Source organism: Denticeps clupeoides, chromosome 2, assembly GCF_900700375.1.
Source record: "Denticeps clupeoides chromosome 2, fDenClu1.1, whole genome shotgun sequence".
In the NCBI taxonomy this organism is placed as follows: Eukaryota; Metazoa; Chordata; class Actinopteri; order Clupeiformes; family Denticipitidae; genus Denticeps; species Denticeps clupeoides.
In genome coordinates this window covers 14,964,676-14,983,661 of record NC_041708.1, presented here as the reverse complement: position 1 = coordinate 14,983,661, position 18,986 = coordinate 14,964,676, and the positions used below count along the sequence as shown (strand labels likewise).

Below are 18,986 nucleotides of genomic sequence, written 5' to 3'. Positions count from 1 at the left end.
ATCTTTCCCTTGATCCTGACTAGTCTCCCAGTTCCTGCTGCTGAAAAACAATCATGCTTCACTGAAGGGTTGGTTTTGGTCTGGTGATGAGCAGTGACTGGGTTCCTCCAAAGTGACACCTGGTATTCACACCAAAGACCATTGTAGTTTTGAAATTTAGTCTGAGAGTCATTCAGGTGCCTTTTGGCAAAGGTGGGCTTCCATGTGACTTTTACTAAGGAGTAGCTTCCGTCTGGCCACTCTAGCATACAGGCCTGAAGAAAACAAAGAGAAGCAGTGGCAAACGGTGGCATTGTACGACTGATACTGAAATATGTGGTTATAGTGGTATATTGGTGCTACAGTGGCCTGGTACCCTAACTAGGACCACCTAAGTAACGTGAATTTAACACTGTCTGTGCTTAACAGAGGGACTTAATAATTGACACAGATGTGTTTTCAGTTTAGATTTAAACACTGAGACTGAGTCCCAAACACTGAATGGCAAGCCGTTCCACAACTGCGGAGCTCTATAGGAGAAGGATCTGCTCCCAGCTGTGACCTTCTGTACTTTGGGTACCAGTAGTGACCCCGCACCCGTTGATTGCAGGGGACGTGGAGGGTCGTAAATAACTAAAAGTCAATGCAGTGATTGTAAGACTGGGGTAATGTGGTCAAATGTCCTATTTCTAGTTAGAACTCTGGCTGCAGCATTCTGAACTAGCTGGAGTTTACTGATGCACCTACTTGAGCATCCAGACAGTAGTGTGTAGCAGTAATCTAACCATGATGTAATAAAGTCATGGACCAACTCCATTTGATGATGGACCACAGGTTCTCAATGGGGTTTAGATCAGGTGAACAAGGAGGCCATGTCATTAGTTTTTCTTCTTTTATACCCTTTCTTGTACTTGGACGCGTGTGATTGAGCATTGTCCTGCATGAAAATCATGTTTTTCTTGAAGGATGCAGACTTCTTCCTGTACCACTGCTTGAAGAAGGTGTCTTCCAGAAACTGGCAGTAGGACTGGGAGTTGAGCTTGACTCCATCCTCAACCCGAAAAGGCCCCACAAGCTCATCTTTGATGATACCAGCCCAAACCAGTACTCCAGCCACGGGCCCATCAAGGCTCACTCTCATTTCATCAGTCCATAAAACCTTAGAAAAGTCAGTCTTGAGATATTTCTTGGCCCAGTCTTGACGTTTCAGCTTGTGTGTCTTGTTCAGTGGTGGTCGTCTTTCAGCCTTTCTTACCTTGGCCATGTCTCTGAGTATTGCACACCTTGTGCTTTTGGGCACTCCAGTGATGTTGCAGCTCTGAAATATGGCCAAACTGGTGGCAAGTGGCATCTTGGCAGCTGCACGCTTGACTCTTCTCAGTTCATCAAATTCAAATTTTATTTGTCACATACACAGTCATACACGGTATGATGTGCAGTGAAATGCTTTCTGCAACTGCTACAGACCACAGTATTGCAAATGTTGCAAGTAAACAGTGAACCAATATGCAAATATTGCAAACATAACCAAGTATTACACTTTTACGTCTTTAACATAAAATATGTGTAACTGGTAGGGTGAAGGTGTGCAAATGAGTTACAGTTTTTTACAATGTTTAAGGAAGAAGAAAGAGCCATAAAAGCCATAAAAGAAAGAGCAGTAAGGGCAAAGTGATTATGTGCAAAGTGGTTTTGTGCAAAGTTTTGTGCAAAAGAGTCCGGAGTGATTAGAGGTGAAGTGCATGAGTTCTATGTACTCTTGATGTTGAGAGCTTGGACAGCCTGCGGGAAGAAGCTCCTCCTCATTCTCTCTGTGTTGGACTTCAGGGAGCGAAAGCGCTTCCCTGATCGCAGCAGAGAGAAGAGTCCATTGTTGGGGTGGGTGAGGTCCTTCACTATCTTCCTGGCCCTGGTGCAGCACCGTTTGCTGTAGATAGATTGAAGGTCAGGGAGCTTGGTACGGATGATTCGTTCGGCTGATCGAACCACCCTCTGTAGGGCTCGCCTGTCCTTCATGGTGCTGTTCCCGAACCAGGTTGAGATATTTCCCGTCAGGATGCTCTCTATGGTGCAGGAGTAGAAGTTCCTCAGCACCTTGGAGGGCAGTCTGAAGTCTCTCAGGCGTCTGAGGTGGTAGAGACGCTGCCGGGCCTTTTTCACCACGGTGTTGATGTGACAGGACCATGACAGGTCCTGCGTGATGTTAACACCGAGGTAACGGAAGCTGTCCACTCTCTCCACTGGGCTCCTGTTGATGACAGGGGTCTGGTAGGTCCTCTCCTGCTTTGTACTGAAGTCCACTATTAACTCCTTTGTCTTGCTGACGTTCAGGTGGAGATTGTTCCTCTGGCACCAGTTCGCCAGATTTCCAACCTCCTCCAGGTAGGCCGTCTCATCGTTGTCAGAGATCAGGCCCACCACGACAGTGTCGTCAGCAAACTTGATGATGGTGGTGGAGTTAGTAGTGGCTGTACAGTCATGGGTGTACAGGGAGTACAGCAGGGGGCTCAAAACACAGCCCTGGGGGGCTCCAGTGCTGAGAGCTGAGACATGTCCACCCATCCTTACTGCCTGTGGTCTCCCGGTTAAGAAGTTGGAGATCCACTGACAGAGAGATGAGCTGAGTCCCAGGTGCTCCAGCTTGGTGGTGAGTGTGGAAGGGATTATTGTGTTAAATGCTGAACTGTAGTCAATGAAGAGCATTTTAACATAATTTCCCTTCCGAGTGTCCAGGTGGGTGAGTGCAGTATGGAGGAGATGTGATATGGCGTCATCCGTGGACCGGTTGGGACGGTATGCAAACTGTAGTGGGTCGAGTGTATCTGGTAGTGAAGAAATGATGAAGTCTCTGACCAGCCGTTCAAAGATCTTCATCACTACTGAGGTGAGGGCTACAGGGCGGTAGTCGTTGAGGGAGGCAGGATGGGTTTTCTTGGGGACCGGAACGATGATGGACTCCTTGAAGCATGTGGGGATCACCGACTGAGATAGAGAGAGGTTGAATATCTCTGTAAACACAGGTGCTAGCTGGTCCGCGCAGGCTCTGAGGATTCTTCCCGAGATGCCGTCTGGTCCTGCTGCCTTCCTGGTGTTCACTCTCTTGAAGGCTCTCCTCACATCATGCTCGGTGATGACGAACGCGTTCTCGGTGCTGGCAGTGTCCTCCCGTCTGCAGCTGTTGGAGCCGCTAGCCGTAGCATCGCTAGCGTCTTTAGCTGCAGCCTCGAAGCGAGCATAGAACGTATTTAGCTCGTCTGCCAGAGACATGTCCGCGTTCGTCGTACCGGATGTTGGTGCTTTATAGTCCGTTATTGTCCGTAGTCCCCGCCACAGGCTCCTAGAGTCACTCTGTTCGAGTTGTGACTCCAGTTTCTTCCCGTAGCGCTGCTTCGCCTCCTTCACCGCTTTCCTGACGCTGTATGACGCAGCCTTGTATGGTTCCATGTCCCCGGAAGTGAGCCCCGCGTTATAGGCCGCGGTGCGAGATTTCAGAGCGTCGCGGATGGTTTTATCCACCCACGGCTTCTGGTTGGGAAACGTTCTGACGATCGTTTTCTGAACGGTGTCGTCCGTTAGTTTCACAATGAAACTCACAACCGCTTCCGCAAACTCACTGATGTTTCCGGAACTACTCTGGAACATGTCCCAGTCTGCGTCCTCCAGTGCGTCCTGAAGAGCGGCCACCGATTGGTCCGTCCAGCGTGCCACCTCCCTCTGAACCGGAACTTCCTGTTTAAGCCTTTGTTTGTATTTAGGCATGAGGAAGATGGCGGCGTGGTCGGATTTTCCAAATGGTGGACGAGATTGTGCCCTGTATCCGTCCTTTATTGTTGTGTAGCAATGGTCCAGTGTCCTTTCGCCCCTGGTGGGGCAGGTGATGTGCTGATGAAAATTCGGCGCTGCGCGTTTGAGGCTGGCATTATTAAAATCTCCCGCCACAATGAGCGCAGCGTCCCGGTGCTGTGTTTGGTGCTGTGTGAGCGCCTCCTGCAGTTCGCCTATGCTAGTGTCCGTGTCCGCTTTTGGCGGAATGTAAGCGGCGCTGATGATGACCGATGTGAACTCCCGAGGAAGGTAAAAGGGACGACACTTGATGGACAGTAGTTCCAGATTCGGCGAGTACGAGTGTGTGAGGGGAGAAATTGAATTACACCAGTTCCTATTTACCATCAAACACACTCCGCCTCCCCTTGTCTTCCCCGAGTCGCGTGTCCTGTCCATGCGGTGGACCGAGAAGAACTCGGCCGGCTGGATGGCGTGGTCCGGCACCGCTGGGTTCAGCCATGTCTCGGTGAAGCAGAGGAGGTTGCAGTCCCGGATGTCTCTCTGGAACTTTACCCTGGCCCTGAGGTCATCGAGCTTGTTCTCCAGTGACTGGACGTTGGCGAGCAGGATGCTAGGCAGAGGTGTGCTGTGTGCACGGGCCCTCAGCCTGTTCCTGACGCCGGCTCGTTTTCCCCGGGGCCGCCGTTTCGCGTCGCGTCCTTTGTTCTTTCTCAGGATTTCACTCGGCCAGCTGGGATCCGGTAAGGCAGTCAAAGTCTTCGTATTGTAAGTGCATTGTATACTAATAGAAACAAGAGTGTCTCTACTGTATTTAATGCGTTGCATGGTGGTAGATTTGCCGGTGTAGGGTTGTTAAAAGAGGGTTTAAAAAACAAAAACAAACTAAACTTGGTCGGAGCAGTCGCGACGGCAGCCGACCTCACCGGCGCCATCTTGTATTTATCCCATCATGGGCAGTTATTTTGCGCCTTGGTTTTTCCACACGCTTCTTGCGACCCTGTTGACTATTTTGAATGAAACGCTTGATTGTTTGATGATCATGCTTCAGAAGCTTTGCAATTTTAAGAGTGCTGCATCCCTCTGCAAGATATCTCACTATTTTTGATTTTTCTGAGCCTGTCAAGTCCTTTTTTTGACTCAGTTTGCCAAAGGAAAGGAAGTTGCCTAATAATTATGCACACCTGCTATAGGGTCAAGTCAAGTCAACTTTATTGTCACATCTGCCACATGTACAGGACATGCAGAGAATTGAAATTACGTTACTCTCTGACCCATAAAAATAACATTAAGTACAAAAACAGTAACAGTAACGAATACAGAGTATAAATACAATTTAAAAAGAAAGGCACAATATACAATTTTAAAAACACCATATACAAATAAGGGCATATGGTGGAGAGTGCAACATCAGGAGAGTGCAAAAACCAATAGTGCAAAAGAGTTTTAAGTTTAAAGTGACGAAGTGAAAGTGAGGTAGATGGCAGACCAGAGCTGCACAGAGTGACTGGTGCATGGTCAGTTTGTGTGATTTAGAGTTCAGAAAGTTTGTGGAGCAGAAGAGGGGAGTGAGGGGAGTGGGGGCAGAGCCGGGAGGGAGTTGAGTTTCCTGACCGCCTGATGGGTGAAGCTGTCCTTCAGTCTGCTGGTCCTGGCCTGGAGACTCCGCAGTCTCCTCCCTGATGGCAGCAGGCTGAAGAAGGTTTGCATTGGGTGGGTGGGATCAGCTGCTATGCCGAGGGCTTTCTTGGTGAGGCGTGTACTGTAGATGTCTTGGAGGGAGGGGAGAGGGACACCGATGATTCTCTCAGCTGCTCTTACTGTGCGTTGGAGAGTTTTTTGGCAGGACGCATTGCAGGCTCCAAACCACACAGTGATGCAGCTAGACAGGATGCTCTCGATGGTTCCTCGGTAGAATGTGTGCATGATGGGGGCTGGTGCTCTTGCTCTTCTAAGTTTGCGGAGGAAGTAAAGACGCTGCTGTGCTTTCTTGGCCAATGCAGTGGTGTTTTTTGTCCAGGAGAGATCCTCGGTAATGTGCACACCCAGGAACTTGGTGCTGCTCACTCTCTCCACAGATGCACCGTTGATGGTCAGAGGAGCATGCTGAGTGTTTCCTCTCCTGAAGTCAACAACAATCTCTTTCGTCTTCTCCACATTCAGGGAGAGATTGTTGTCTCCGCACCACTTGGCCAAGCGGCTCACCTCGCTTCTGTAGTTAGACTCATCCCTGTTATTGATGAGTCCCACCACAGTCGTGTCATCCGCAATCTTGATGAAGAGGTTGGAGCAGTGTGACGGAGTGCAGTCGTGGGTCAGCAGAGTGAAGAGAAGGGGGCTCAGCACACATCCCTGAGGAGCCCCCGTGTTAAGGACGATGGTGCTGGATGTGCTACTGCCAACCCGTACTGCTTGTGGTCTTCCTGTGAGGAAGTCCAACAGCCAGTTACACAGTGAGGTGTTGAGCCCCAGCTGGATCAGTTTTTGTGTGAGCTGTTGTGGGATTATTGTGTTAAATGCTGAACTGAAGTCTATGAACAGCATTCGAACATATGAGTCTTTTTTGTCCAGATGTGTGAGTACTGAGTGGAGTGCAGTGGAGATGGCATCATCGGTTGAGCGGTTGGGCCGATATGCAAACTGGAAGGGGTCCAGTGAGGGGGGGGGGGGGGGCAGACTTGATGTGCTTCATGACTAGCCATTCAAAGCACTTCATGAGGATGGGGGTAAGTGCAATTGGACGGTAGTCATTAAAGCAGGAAGGAGATGACTTTTTTGGCACCGGAATGATTGTTGTGTCTTTGAAGCAGGTGGGGACGACAGCCTGGGAGAGTGAGATGTTAAAGATGTCTGTGAAGACATCATTGAGTTCCACTGCACAGTCCCTCAGTACACGACCAGGAATGTTGTCAGGGCCCGGAGCTTTGCGAGCGTTGATCCTGCTGAGGGATCTCCTCACACTGTCCGGGGACAGAGTCAACACCTGGTCACCAGGAGGGGGTGTGGTCTTCTGTGCTGTGGTGCTGTTTTTCCCTTCAAAGCGAGCGAAAAAGGTGTTCAGCTCGTTCAGCAGGGAGATGGTGCTATCACAGGTCTGTGGAGGGGGCTTGTAATCCGTGATGGTTTGTATGCCCCGCCACAGGCTCCGTGTGTCTCTGCTGTCTTTGAAGCGACTAGATATTTCTCTGGAGTACTGTCTCTTTGCCTCTCTGATGCCACGGGAAAGGTTGGTCCTGGCTGTCTTCAGGCTCGCCTCGTCTCCAACTCTGAAGGCAGCGTTCCGAGCTTTCAGCAGTCTGTAGACCTCCCCTGTCATCCATGGCTTTTGGTTGGCACGGACAGTGATGGTTTTGGTGACTGTTACATCCTCAGTGCATTTGTTAATGTAGGCTGTAACAGTCTCTGTGTACTCCTGGAGGTCAATGGTGTTGTTGTAATGGCAGCCTGTTTGAACATATTCCAGTCTGTGGTGTTAAAGCAGTCCTGTAACACCTCTGAAGACCCTTCTGGCCACACTTTTATCTGCTTACGAACCGGTTTGTTGACTTTTACCAGCGGTCTGTAAGAGGGCATTAGCATGACAGAGATGTGATCAGAGGCGCCGAGGTGGGGGAGGGGAAAAGCTTTGTAGGCTCCTCTCTGGGTGGTGTAAACAAGGTCCAGTGTGTTATTTCCCCGTGTTGGAAAGTCAATGTGTTGCTGTATTTTTGGAAACACGCTCTTTAAGTCTGCATGATTGAAATCCCCCGCCACAATGAGAAAAGCATCAGGGTGGGCTGTTTGCTGCTCACTGATGTGCTGGTATAGTTCATGTAGTGCCTCGCTCCTGTTGTTGTTGGAGGTGGGAGGGATGTACACCGCACACAGCAGTACAGCTGTATATTCCCTCGGTAGGTAGAACGGTCGGCACTTAATAACCATAACTTCCAGCACTGGTGAGCAGTATTTACAGACTACAACAGCATCGCGGCACCAAGCGTCACTGGTATAAACACAAAGTCCGCCACCGCGGGTCTTACCCCCCGTGACAACGACCCTGTCGGCACGATAGCATGTCAGCTGGTCGAGCTGAATGGCGCGGTCCGGGACACTGTCGCTGAGCCATGTTTCCGTGAACACAAAAACACAACAGTCCTTTACGTTCCTTTGGGATGAACGTAGTAGTCGGATGTAGTCCAGTTTGTTTTCCAATGAGCGAACGTTGGCCAGAACGATGGAAGGGATAGCAGGTTTGTGTGGGATAGCCGCTAGCCTAGCTCGGATACCTCCGCGCTTACCCCTCTTCTGCTTCCTCTCACACCGCTTGAGGCGCCTCCATTGTGGGCGAGGTGCAGGAGTGGGGGTCGGTGATTGAGTAGGCCTCCGGAGCAGACCCAGTCCATTCAGCTCTTCAGTGTCCACAGAGTTCAACTTAAAAACTTTGTTTCTTCCGACGTCGAGCAAAAATGTTCGGCTATATGAACGCTTGAGGGCAGATAAACGCGACGAAGACGTACAAAAACACTGCGACTTACAGGACGAAAAACACGAAAACGCTGTTTGGTCGGGAGAGAGAGAAGCCGCTGCGTGTGCACGCGCCGCCATCTTGGATGCTAGGGTGTTGATGTCATTAGACCTCACCCCTTCTCATTACAGAGATGCACATTTACATTTACGGCATTTGGCAGACGCCCTTATCCAGAGCGACTTACAACGTGCTTTCAAGTTACCATCGATGAAGAGATCAATTCCGGTTCACTAGGACCCCAACTATGAATACATCTATTTAATTCACTCTGTTGTAGATTCTGTACACAAAGTTCGACAACAAGAAAATTACAATTTAATCTAAATATTCTTTAAAGAACAACGCCTAATATGCTTAATTGGTAGTAGGCTTTCGAGCCTATACAGCTTGGAGTAAGACAACATGCATGAAGAGGATGATGTGGACAAAATACTCATTTACCTAATAATTCTGCACTCCCTGTATATGAAGACGAATCACCATTGGTGTCCACAAACTAATACCGATTGGTCAGATATGATCTGAACCATACAAGGGCTATTCCCTTAATCCCAACAACATTCTCTAACCTGGCAAGGAGAATAGCGTGATCAATAGTGTCAAACGCTGCACTCAGGTCAAGCAGAACAAGCAGCGAGATGCATCCCTGATCAGAGGCCAACTGAAGGTCAATAATCACTTTAACCTGCGCTGTCTCAGTGCTATGATGAGGTCTAAATCCCAGTTGATATACTTCATGGATATTGTTGCTGTCTAGGTATGCGCTCAGCTGCTGAGCTACAACTTTTTCTAAGTTTTTTGATATCGGTCTATAATTTGAAAGCTGACTGTGATCAGGATCAGGCTTTTTTTAAGCAGCTTTTTAATCATACTGCCTTAGTAAATGACTTTAGTGTTTATAGTCTTAAGAAAGGTTGAAATTATCTCTCTCTGCAGTGGATGATCCAGATGCCTCATAAGGCAGCCACGTTTTTTGGCTGCATTGGTAAGGACCACTTTGGAGGAATCTTGAAGGAGAAAGCAGAGGAAGTTCACGTGGATGCCTACTACTACGAACAGAGTGAGGAGCCCACGGGTACCTGTGCTGCCTGCATCACTGGAGATAACCGGTTAGTACAAAGATACATACAATATGAATCATAATAATATTAACTGAATTATATGCAGTCCTGCACAGGTTAGCATTGTGGCTTCATACCACCAAGATTTTGAATCCAAGCTCAGACCGCGTGTGTTTATATTTTACTCATTAGTCAGAAATTCCAGAAATCCATACATTTAATGCTTAAATTTAAATGCTTTGATTTTTACAACTCTGGCTTTTATAACTCTGTTTCAACACTAATCAAGTTTTGTGACTCCAAAAGAGTAAATGTGCATTAAACATTAAATTCAGCTAATATTCATTATACATTTTGTTAAGTGGTATGGGGTTAAGGGGTACGCCCCTCTCTCTCTCACATCCAAGCCTGGTTGTTCCTTGTTCCCCTGGGAGGTCCTTCTTATTCTTTATCTATCTGTTTGGTTATTTATTTAAAATTCCATTAAAATCTTAAATTCCTTACTGGAAAGGTATATACATTGTATACAACATTGTATGTTTTAGAATTGTAGTGTAGTGGGAATCATGGGAGTGGTATTTGTCTCAGCCAGTCAGCGTTCAGCATTTAACATACAAGAGCATTGAATAATGTGAGGGTCCTCCGCCCATCTCACCTCTGTCCTGGTAAACCAGCACCTGTTCACTGTGAAAACACACCTGGCAGGCCTGTCTGTAGCATCTCTAGCATACCATCTTCCTCGTGGTGTTGTGGTAATATGATACAAATTCGATGAAAGTGATCATAAGCTCTTCTTTGGCACTAAGGTCTTCAAAAACTGATAAACACTTAAAGCTGTGCCACATCAATCAGTAATTAAATCAGTTGACCCATCAAGCTTGGAGAGAAAAACTCACATGTGTGAATGTCCTCTGCCATTTCCTCACATTGGTGTGTATCGGTGCTCCAACTGCATGTCCATCCATGATCTCTGTTTTATTTTTAAATCCAGCGAAGTGTGCACCTGCAGACTCAACAAATGCTTCTTTAATTTTCCAGTCCTATAAAGATTTATTGTTTTTAGCAAGAACATAACTATCATATTGACCGATGCACTGCTAATTGACATTTTGGCTGCTTTAGCAGCAGGGAAATTGCGTCTCATAGCTTTTGTGAATCATTTTGAAATAGGTCCTTATTATGTACATAAGGCCCTATGCAACTTTATGCTCCAGAAAGGTGTATGGTATTTTGAAATTAAAATACCATACACATTTGTAGCTTTGTTCGATTGGTGTTTCACTGGCAATCGCTTGATATTGTTTAACACTCATCACTGTTTAACATACATTTAGCAGAAAACAGTCGTTTAGATGTGAACAAGGCCTGACTATATAAAAACATAATGTGAAGTTATGTTGAAAAGTTAATGGGAGGCATCATGATACATTAATTACAGATGCATTGATATGACTCTTGAGTCATGAGAGCAGTAAAGTTTCACCCCTTTATCATCCATTCCATTTTATAGATTTTATGTATATATAAAATATTATTTTTTATTTTTTTGCTATCTTGACTACATGGACTTTAACCAGAAGTTTACCTGACTGATCTCTCCTCCCAGGTCTCTAGTGGCTAATCTTGCTGCTGCCAACTGTTACAAGAAAGATAAGCACCTGGACCTGGAGGAGAACTGGAAGCTGGTGCAGAAAGCAAAGGTCTTCTACATAGCTGTAAGTAGCCTCATTCTGATTTCAAAGACCCAAGCAGAAACACTGAAAGATGACAAAAAAACTTTTTTTTTTCTTTTTTTTAATAAGCTAGTAAGCTTATCATTTGGCAGAAATGACATATTCTACAGTCAGATCTATAAATATTGAGATATCAACACAGTTCTAGTCTTTTTGGCTCTAAATACCACCACAATGGATTTTATATTAAATGAACAAGATGTGCTTTAACTGTAGACTTTGTTTTAATTTGTATCCAAATCAGGTGAACAGTGTAGGAATTGTAACTGTTTGTACAGTTGAGTTCTAATTTATTTCAACTGAATAAAATGAGACCAGCTGCTCAATAAATTAATAGGCGAGGTGATTGGGACAGTGGAGTCAGCGACAGTGAACTTGAAGTTAAAAATGCAACAACACGAGGCAACATGACAGTTTTGTATCAGCACCTACAATATCCAATTTTTGTCCAGCAGTTCCTATATACTACTGTAATTCTTTAAATGTACCTTTCATTGATTTCTTTATTTTTATTAAGCTGCAGTTCTGGGAAATATATTTTGCAGCGATGGAAGATTTAGTAATTTGTAATTTTATGTGATTTTTTTTTATTGATATGAAAAATGCCACTTGTAAATCACAATATTTAGTAATCGCAATATTTTTTTTTCTTTCCCAAACCAGAAACCAAAAATATCGCAGTCGCCTCCTAGTGGCTTGCTGCAGTACAGTTAATATGAGTCTGGTAACATTGAACGGCTAAGAAAAACTGTACTTGTTTAATTGTAAAATACAATTAATATTGGACAAATGTAGTTGATGAGTCTTAAATTTTATGAAAGTGGCCTTAAAAAACTCTTTAGAAGACTTAAATTTGGCCTCCTTAAACCTGCAGATACCCTGTAACAACATTCAGAATAAAAAGACTCCAATGACACTACTCAGTGGTGGGGGCAGTGGTGGCCTAGCGGTTAAGGAAGCGGCCCCGTAATCAGAGGGTTGCCGGTTCGAATCCTGATCTGCCAAGGTGCCACTGAAGTGCAACTGAGCAAAGCACCGTCCCCACACACTGCTCCCCGGGCGCCTGTCATGGCTGCCCACTGCTCACTCGGGGTGATGGGTTAAATGCAGAGGACAAATTTCACTGTGTGCACCGTGTGCTGTGCTGCTGTGTATCACATGTGACAATCACTTCACTTTCACTTTACTCACCATACCAAAGACAAAGGAAATCAGCCTGGAGCTGAGAAATAAGACAGTACATTCATGGCCAAAAGTTGCAAGATGTGGTGAATGCATTTAAATACATTTAGTGTGGGTGGATGAAATTGTCTATGCCTTTACCTGACTGATCTCTTCGCCCAGGTCTCTGGTGGCTAATCTTGCTGCTGCCAACTGTTACAAGAAAGACTGGTTTTCACAGAGTTTGCTGCTTCAGTCTTTTTAGATCTTTTTTCAGTTGTCTCTTTGGGGCATTGAAGTATACTTACGGGCATTTCATAAGTTTCAAATGCTTTTATTGACAATTAAATCAAGTTCAAGCTAAGACAAAGATATTTGCAGTGTTGTCCCTTTCTTTCAAGACCTCTGCAATTTGCCCTGGCATGCTGTCAATCAACTTGCCAATCAACTGTCAAATTCTGACTGTTGGCTACCCATTCTTTTGTAATCATTGCTTGGAGTTTGTCAGAATTTGTGGGTTTTTGTTTGTTCAACCACCTCTTGAGGATTGACCACAAGTTCTCAATTCGATTAAGGTCTGGGGACTTTCAAGGCATTGACCCAAAATTTCAATGTTTTCTTTTTCATGCCACCTTTGGCCTTATGGCACGGTGCCCCATCGTGCTGGAAAAGTCATTGTTCTTCACCAAACTGTTCTTGGATTCGGAAAATAATTTTTCCAGATGCACCAATACAATCCTCACACCGGCCAGTTTCACTCAGACCTGTCTGCTGCAATTCCTGAGCAAGCTCTGCACTGATTGCACCCCAGGTCCCACAGCTGAATCCTATTTAGGAGATGCTCCTGGATTTTCTTGGGTACCCTGAAGCCTTCTTCACAACTCCTGTGGCTAATAATTTTGGATGTCTCATTCAAATCAGTGTATAAATAAATTTTATTAATTAAACATATTCCATATTTTTTTTCTAAAATAACAAATACATGTTGTTAATGGTAATTTTATGGAGAAATTTAGTTTCATATGGAGTGTTTAATTTCATAAGGGGGCTAATAATTTTGGCATCAACTGTATATGTTTGCAAATGATTAGAATTGTCCCAGTATTATGGACCTGACTGTACCTTTCATCAAATGGCTTAAGTGAATGTTTATCAGTCAGAATTCGGTATCCAACTGCTCCATTGTATTAATATATTGAAGTCACCAAATATGTCTTGATAACAGAGTTATGGAAACCACAACCCATTTATAATCTAGATGTGCAGCCATGAAAGTTTTTCTGCCCCAGTAACATCTATCCTGATTATTCTAATTTGAATGACCTTTATAACGATATAGTAATTCTTTATATTTTAAAATGATCATTGTGTGCTAATTATCATCTTTTGCTCTGGTTAGGGGTTGCCAGTTTGGTCAACTGGTCTGGTTCTTTGTACAATTGACATGGTTTTACATGAGACTTCATGAGTGTGGAAAGAATAGATGGTAACTCAATTTAAAATATATTTTAAACTGTTTAAACTTATATCTTTAGGGCTTCTTCTTGACTGTGTCAGAGGAGTCCATTCTGAAGGTGGCGAAGCACGCCTGCGAGAACAACAAGCTCTTCTGCCTGAACCTGTCAGCACCCTTCATTAGCCAATATTTTATGCAGCCACTAATGAGGATTATGCCCTATGTTGACATACTCTTTGGCAATGAGACGGTGAGTAACATTGGTGTGTGTGTGTGTGTGTGTGTGTGTGTGTGTGTGTGTGTGTGTGTTGGGGGTACAAATAGACCGGAACTGTTTAACTTTTTCTGTGCCTGGCGCAAACCAGAGGAGAGGAATTATGCAGAGAAAATGTTAAAACCTCCAATTCATTTACAAATATATGGATGTGAGTTTACTGCCCAGATTAACAATGGAAGTCCCAGTTTAGGAATTTGTGTCATAGATATACGCTTTGTATCATATCACATTCATTACTTGTGCCTACACTGATGGATTTCACTATCAGAGATTGATATAAGATGTTATTTCAGCCAAATGAGGAAATTGTAGCTACAGTGCATCCGGAAAGTATTCATAACGAATCAGTTATTCCACATTTTGTTATGTTACAGCATTATTTCAGAATGGATTCAATTACTAATCAGAATTCTACTCACAGCACCCCATGACAACGTGAAAAAAGTTTACCCTCTTATTACAAATAAAAAACTGAAAGCACATAAGTATTCACAGCATTTGCCATGTAGCTCAAAATCGAGCTCATGTTCATCCTGTTTCCCCTGATCATTCTTGAGATGTTTTTGCCTGGGCATGCTCCTGATGAGGTGATGGATGGTCTCATGAGGGATCTCCTCCCAGACCTGGGCTAAAGAATCTGCAACTCCTGGACAGTCTGTGGTGCATCGTGGCGTTGAAGGATTGAACGAGACGACATGTCCCAGATGTGCTCAATTGGATTCAGGTCTGGGGAACGGCCAGGCCAGTCCTTAGCATCAATGCCTTCGTCTTGCATGAACTGCTGACACTCCAGCCACATGAGGATTAGCATTGTCTTGCATTAACCACACCAGCATATGATCTCACATGGGGTCTGAGGATCTCATCTTCGTACCAAATGGATGTCAGGCTACCTCTGGCAAGCACATCGAGGGCTGTCTGCCCCCCCATGCCACTCCACACCATTACTGATCCACTGCCGGTCATGTTGGAGGATGTTGCAGAACCAGAACGTTCTCCATGGTGCATTCAGACAAAGTCACATCTGACACGTGCTCAGTATGAACCTGCTTTCATCTGTGAGGAGCACAGGGCCAAATGTCCTGCACGGTGTTTGGGTGTAGGCACAACCCCACCTCTCGACGTCGGGCCCTCATACCACCCTCATGGAGTCTGAGCAGAGCAGAGACCTGTGCATTTGTGGCCTTCTGGAGATCATTTTGCCACAGCTTGTGCCATCCTGAATGAGCTGCGCTACCTGAGCCACTCGTGTGGGTTGTAGACTCTGTCTCATGCTACCACTAGAGTGAAAGCACCGGCAGCATTCAAAAGGGACCAGCACATCAGCCAGAAAGCATAGGAACTGATATGTGGTCTGTGGTCACCACCTGCAGAACCACACTTTTATTGGGGATGTTAATTTTTGGGGATGATAATTGCTCATTGATAAAAGTTCATCCTGCTGTCTCTTCCATTTGTGCAACAGCATGTGAAACAGATTGTCAATCAGTGTTGCTTCCTAAGTGGACTGATTTCACAGAATTGGGATTGACTTTTGAGTTGTGTTGTTTAAGTGTTCCCTTTTTTATATATTTTTTTTAACAGTGTAGGTTACGCAGATGTTCATGCTGTACCCACATTTGTTTGGGTGGGTACAGTGGTGGCCAAGTGGTTAAGGAAGGGCCCCAGTAATTAGAAGGTTGTCTGTTTGAATCCTGATCCAGTAAGGTGCCAATGAAGTGCCACACACCACACGTCCCCACACGCTGCTCCAGGGTGCCTGTCATGGCTGTCCACTGCTCACTAAGGGTGACTGGTTAAAAGCAGAGGACACATTTCGTGTGCTGTGCTGCAGTGTATCACAATGACATTCACTTCACTTTCTGGTGAAGTCAGCATGTGTCTTTCCTCAACCAAAGACCCATAGCATCTGCCATCATAATTCTCTGCATTAATAAGAAATAAAAGCTGGTTAGAATTTTGAGCTGTGTTTGTGTCTGGTAATGTTTTCTGATCTGAGTTCAAAAGTCTACAGTAATGTTTTTAATAAATGTTTTTCTCACATTACACACTTGTCTTTAAGAGACTGAAGGCCAGCATTCAGTTTTTGTTTTTGTTCTTTTTAATACAGGAGGCAGCTGCATTTGCCAAAGAGCAAGGATTTGAGGTGAGTGGGTCACACACATACACACACTTGCACACTAAATTGATATTCAAGTCTGAACATATGTGATGTATTGAATCTTATGAAGCCTCTTGGGAAGATGTGGATTTGTCTTGGCCTGTAATGAAGTGCATGTAGTGCTGGGGAGGGATTGCCCCCACCATAAGTGTAACATTGTCACATGATTCCATCATGTGACCGGGAGTAACACGGAAACGAGGTAACGTGACTCCTATATATTAGGCTGGAGAGCAGCTGCCAATTGCTCAGTCATTGAATGACGCACGCCATTCGACTCGGCTCCGAAAACCCGCTCCCAGTAAGACCGTACCTGTCCTCTCTGTTCTCCTGATCCACAAACTCCTTCCTGTCACCCTGTCCTGCCCTGTCTTGTGTCTTAATACGCGAACGACAACATCAGTGTGGTGTTGCGGCTCGCGCCGTCCCCGTTCGCAGATTAACGCGGAGGAACTTACCTGCCTCCCTGCGTCCCACCGCACCGAGGTCTCTCGTTTCCTCCTACACGTCTCTCTCGTTCTGGTCCCGGTTTGCGTGTCAAACATTAAATTAAATTTGTAACTCAAATCTATAGAAACCAAATGAGAATTGCTGGTGTCTTCCTCTTGTAAGTCGCTTTGGATAAAGCGTCTTCTAAGTAAAGTAAAGTGAAGTTTTCAAGGACTGAGAAATTGTTATGGAAGCATTTGTATATGAGGCTGCAGGTGCACTGTTCACTGGCTATAAAAAAATAAAAATAAAAAGATCATGGATGGACATGCAGTCATGCAGTCACAGATTCACACCGATGTGAGGGAATGGCAGATGACATTGACACGTGAGGTTTTTCTCTCCAGTTTCAACTGATTTGATGAATGTGGCACGTGGCACAGGTTCATGGAATTTGTTGCTAATTGCCAGTTGTCCCCCTGTACACAACAGATGGAACCAGCAATAGTTTGTGGCACTGCCTGAAATAAAATATTTCCTGAAACTTTCCAATATGAATATACACAGCTAGAGAACAACCTTTTGGGTTCAGCTTTCCTGATAGATCTTACTGAACTTCTCAGTGATCTTAATTTGGAGTTGCAGGGTAAGGAGGAGCATCTAATGTTTTGTGAATTCATTTAAAATCAGGCTACAACGCCTGTCTGGTAGGAGGCTGCAATGCTTTGACCTGCGGAATTTTCCTCACAAATCCGGGCAAAGACTGTCTGCTTGATACGATATGAGGAAAATTTGAATTTGACAAGTAATTTACTGACTTTGCATCCATTGAACCTATTGCCAGCTACCTGTGTTTTCCATTTGATGCCAGCATTGATGTGAAATGCATTGTTTCTACAGTAGTAGCACTATTCCACTTCAATAGTTTTGCTGATGAGTGCCATTATCACACTGCAAATGACATCGAAATGTCATCCAGGGCAATAACTGGCATGAATGGAGAGTTCTGGAACCTTAGAAAATGAGTCCCAACCTTAGAAAGTGTGCCGTGAACCCAAATCAGAGTGCAGATCCACAATGACAGGTGAGCCTCTACCATTATAAAGTAAAGAAATATCAGAAGAAAAAAACTCCGAATAAATATACAATTGGCATATAGAGATTCTGTGCACACTGTGGTTAAAGATACATCTTTCACCTTTGTGTGCTGTGATGCGTTGTCGCACCAACAATATAAACAAAGCATTAAGACATTCCTCTTTAGAGAATACTTACACTAACATTCTTATGAAGTGACTTATGCAAGAAAAACTATAACAGAGTGAATAAAATTATTTGTATTCATAGTTTGGGTCTTGGTGAACCAGAAATGATTACTTAATTGATTGTAACCTGATAGCATGTGTAAGTTGCTCTGGATAAGGACGTCGGCCAAATTGGCTCTGAAACCAAGATGGAGGAGAGGTTTATTATAGCAGTGATTATAAGTTGATTATAGATTCATCTACTTTTATATTGTAATTGAAATAGTTACACTACTGTTACATTTTAAATAGGGTAATTTCCAAAGTAATCTGACAGCACTGTCTGTCATGCAGGAGGCAATAGGAGGGAAACCATAGAAACTTTAAACATGCCTGGAGAGGCCATTTGTTTGTCACCAGGAGGAAAAGTAACAAGGAGGTTGTCTGTCTCACTGCAGGAGTGGTCACGTGGCAGGTTTCTTTTTGTAAGAAAATTCTTCCATCTTGCAACCAGATAGCCATAGTTTAAACTTTATGAGAACATAGGAGATTGTTGTCACATGTAGTACTCAACCATTACTTGTCAGGAATTCCTACAGTAATTTATGGACATCAAGTTCTTCACAACTATTGTGTAATATTTCCTCCACTGTCTTCCATCCTGTGGAAATTTGATTTTTTTTAATGCTTCCTATGTTCTCTGCAGTAAATGTCAACAAAATCCTAATGGGAAAACTTTTGGGGGTTAATCATCTTTCCCCTCCAGGGTAGATAGAGCCTGCAAGTGGTGTCAGTGCAGGGTTTGTGATTGTCCAATAACAGAAAAATACTTGTCCATTATGATGCTACTGGTCCTTTTGAAAAATCCCTGAAGCTGTAGTTGTTACGGTGGCCGTGGCTGTGGTGACCCTCTGGTTCATTTCATGCTAAGTCCTTGTGAATTTAACATTGTATGTGCTTAACAGGGGAACTGTAGACTTGCAGTTAATTGACACTGTGTCTGGGACTTTAACAGAAGGCCAGAGAAAACAGATGTGTTTTCAGTTTAGATTTAAGTTTAGAGTCTGAGTTCCGAACACTGACCAGCAAGCGGTTCCACAACTGCGGTGCTCTAAAGGAGAAGGATCTGCTCCCAGCTGTGACCGTCTGTACTTTGGGTACCAGTAGTGACCCCGCACCCGTTGATTGCAGGGGA

General features: G+C 44.7%; 1 protein-coding gene across 3 annotated transcripts in view; it reads left to right on the top strand.

Annotated features, from left to right (window-relative positions):
* The window catches only part of LOC114769647 (adenosine kinase-like), a 43,575-nt gene that overhangs the window by 16,490 nt on the left and 8,099 nt on the right, over positions 1-18,986 (top strand). For 2 of the 3 annotated variants that reach the window (XM_028962844.1, XM_028962859.1), the window contains exons 5-8: positions 9,206-9,378; positions 10,937-11,045; positions 13,760-13,930; positions 16,068-16,103. In XM_028962844.1, the coding sequence (XP_028818677.1) occupies positions 9,206-9,378; positions 10,937-11,045; positions 13,760-13,930; positions 16,068-16,103 (489 nt within the window). The remainder of the gene's footprint in view (positions 1-9,205; positions 9,379-10,936; positions 11,046-13,759; positions 13,931-16,067; positions 16,104-18,986) is intronic. The other variant, XM_028962850.1, reaches the window with a different exon arrangement.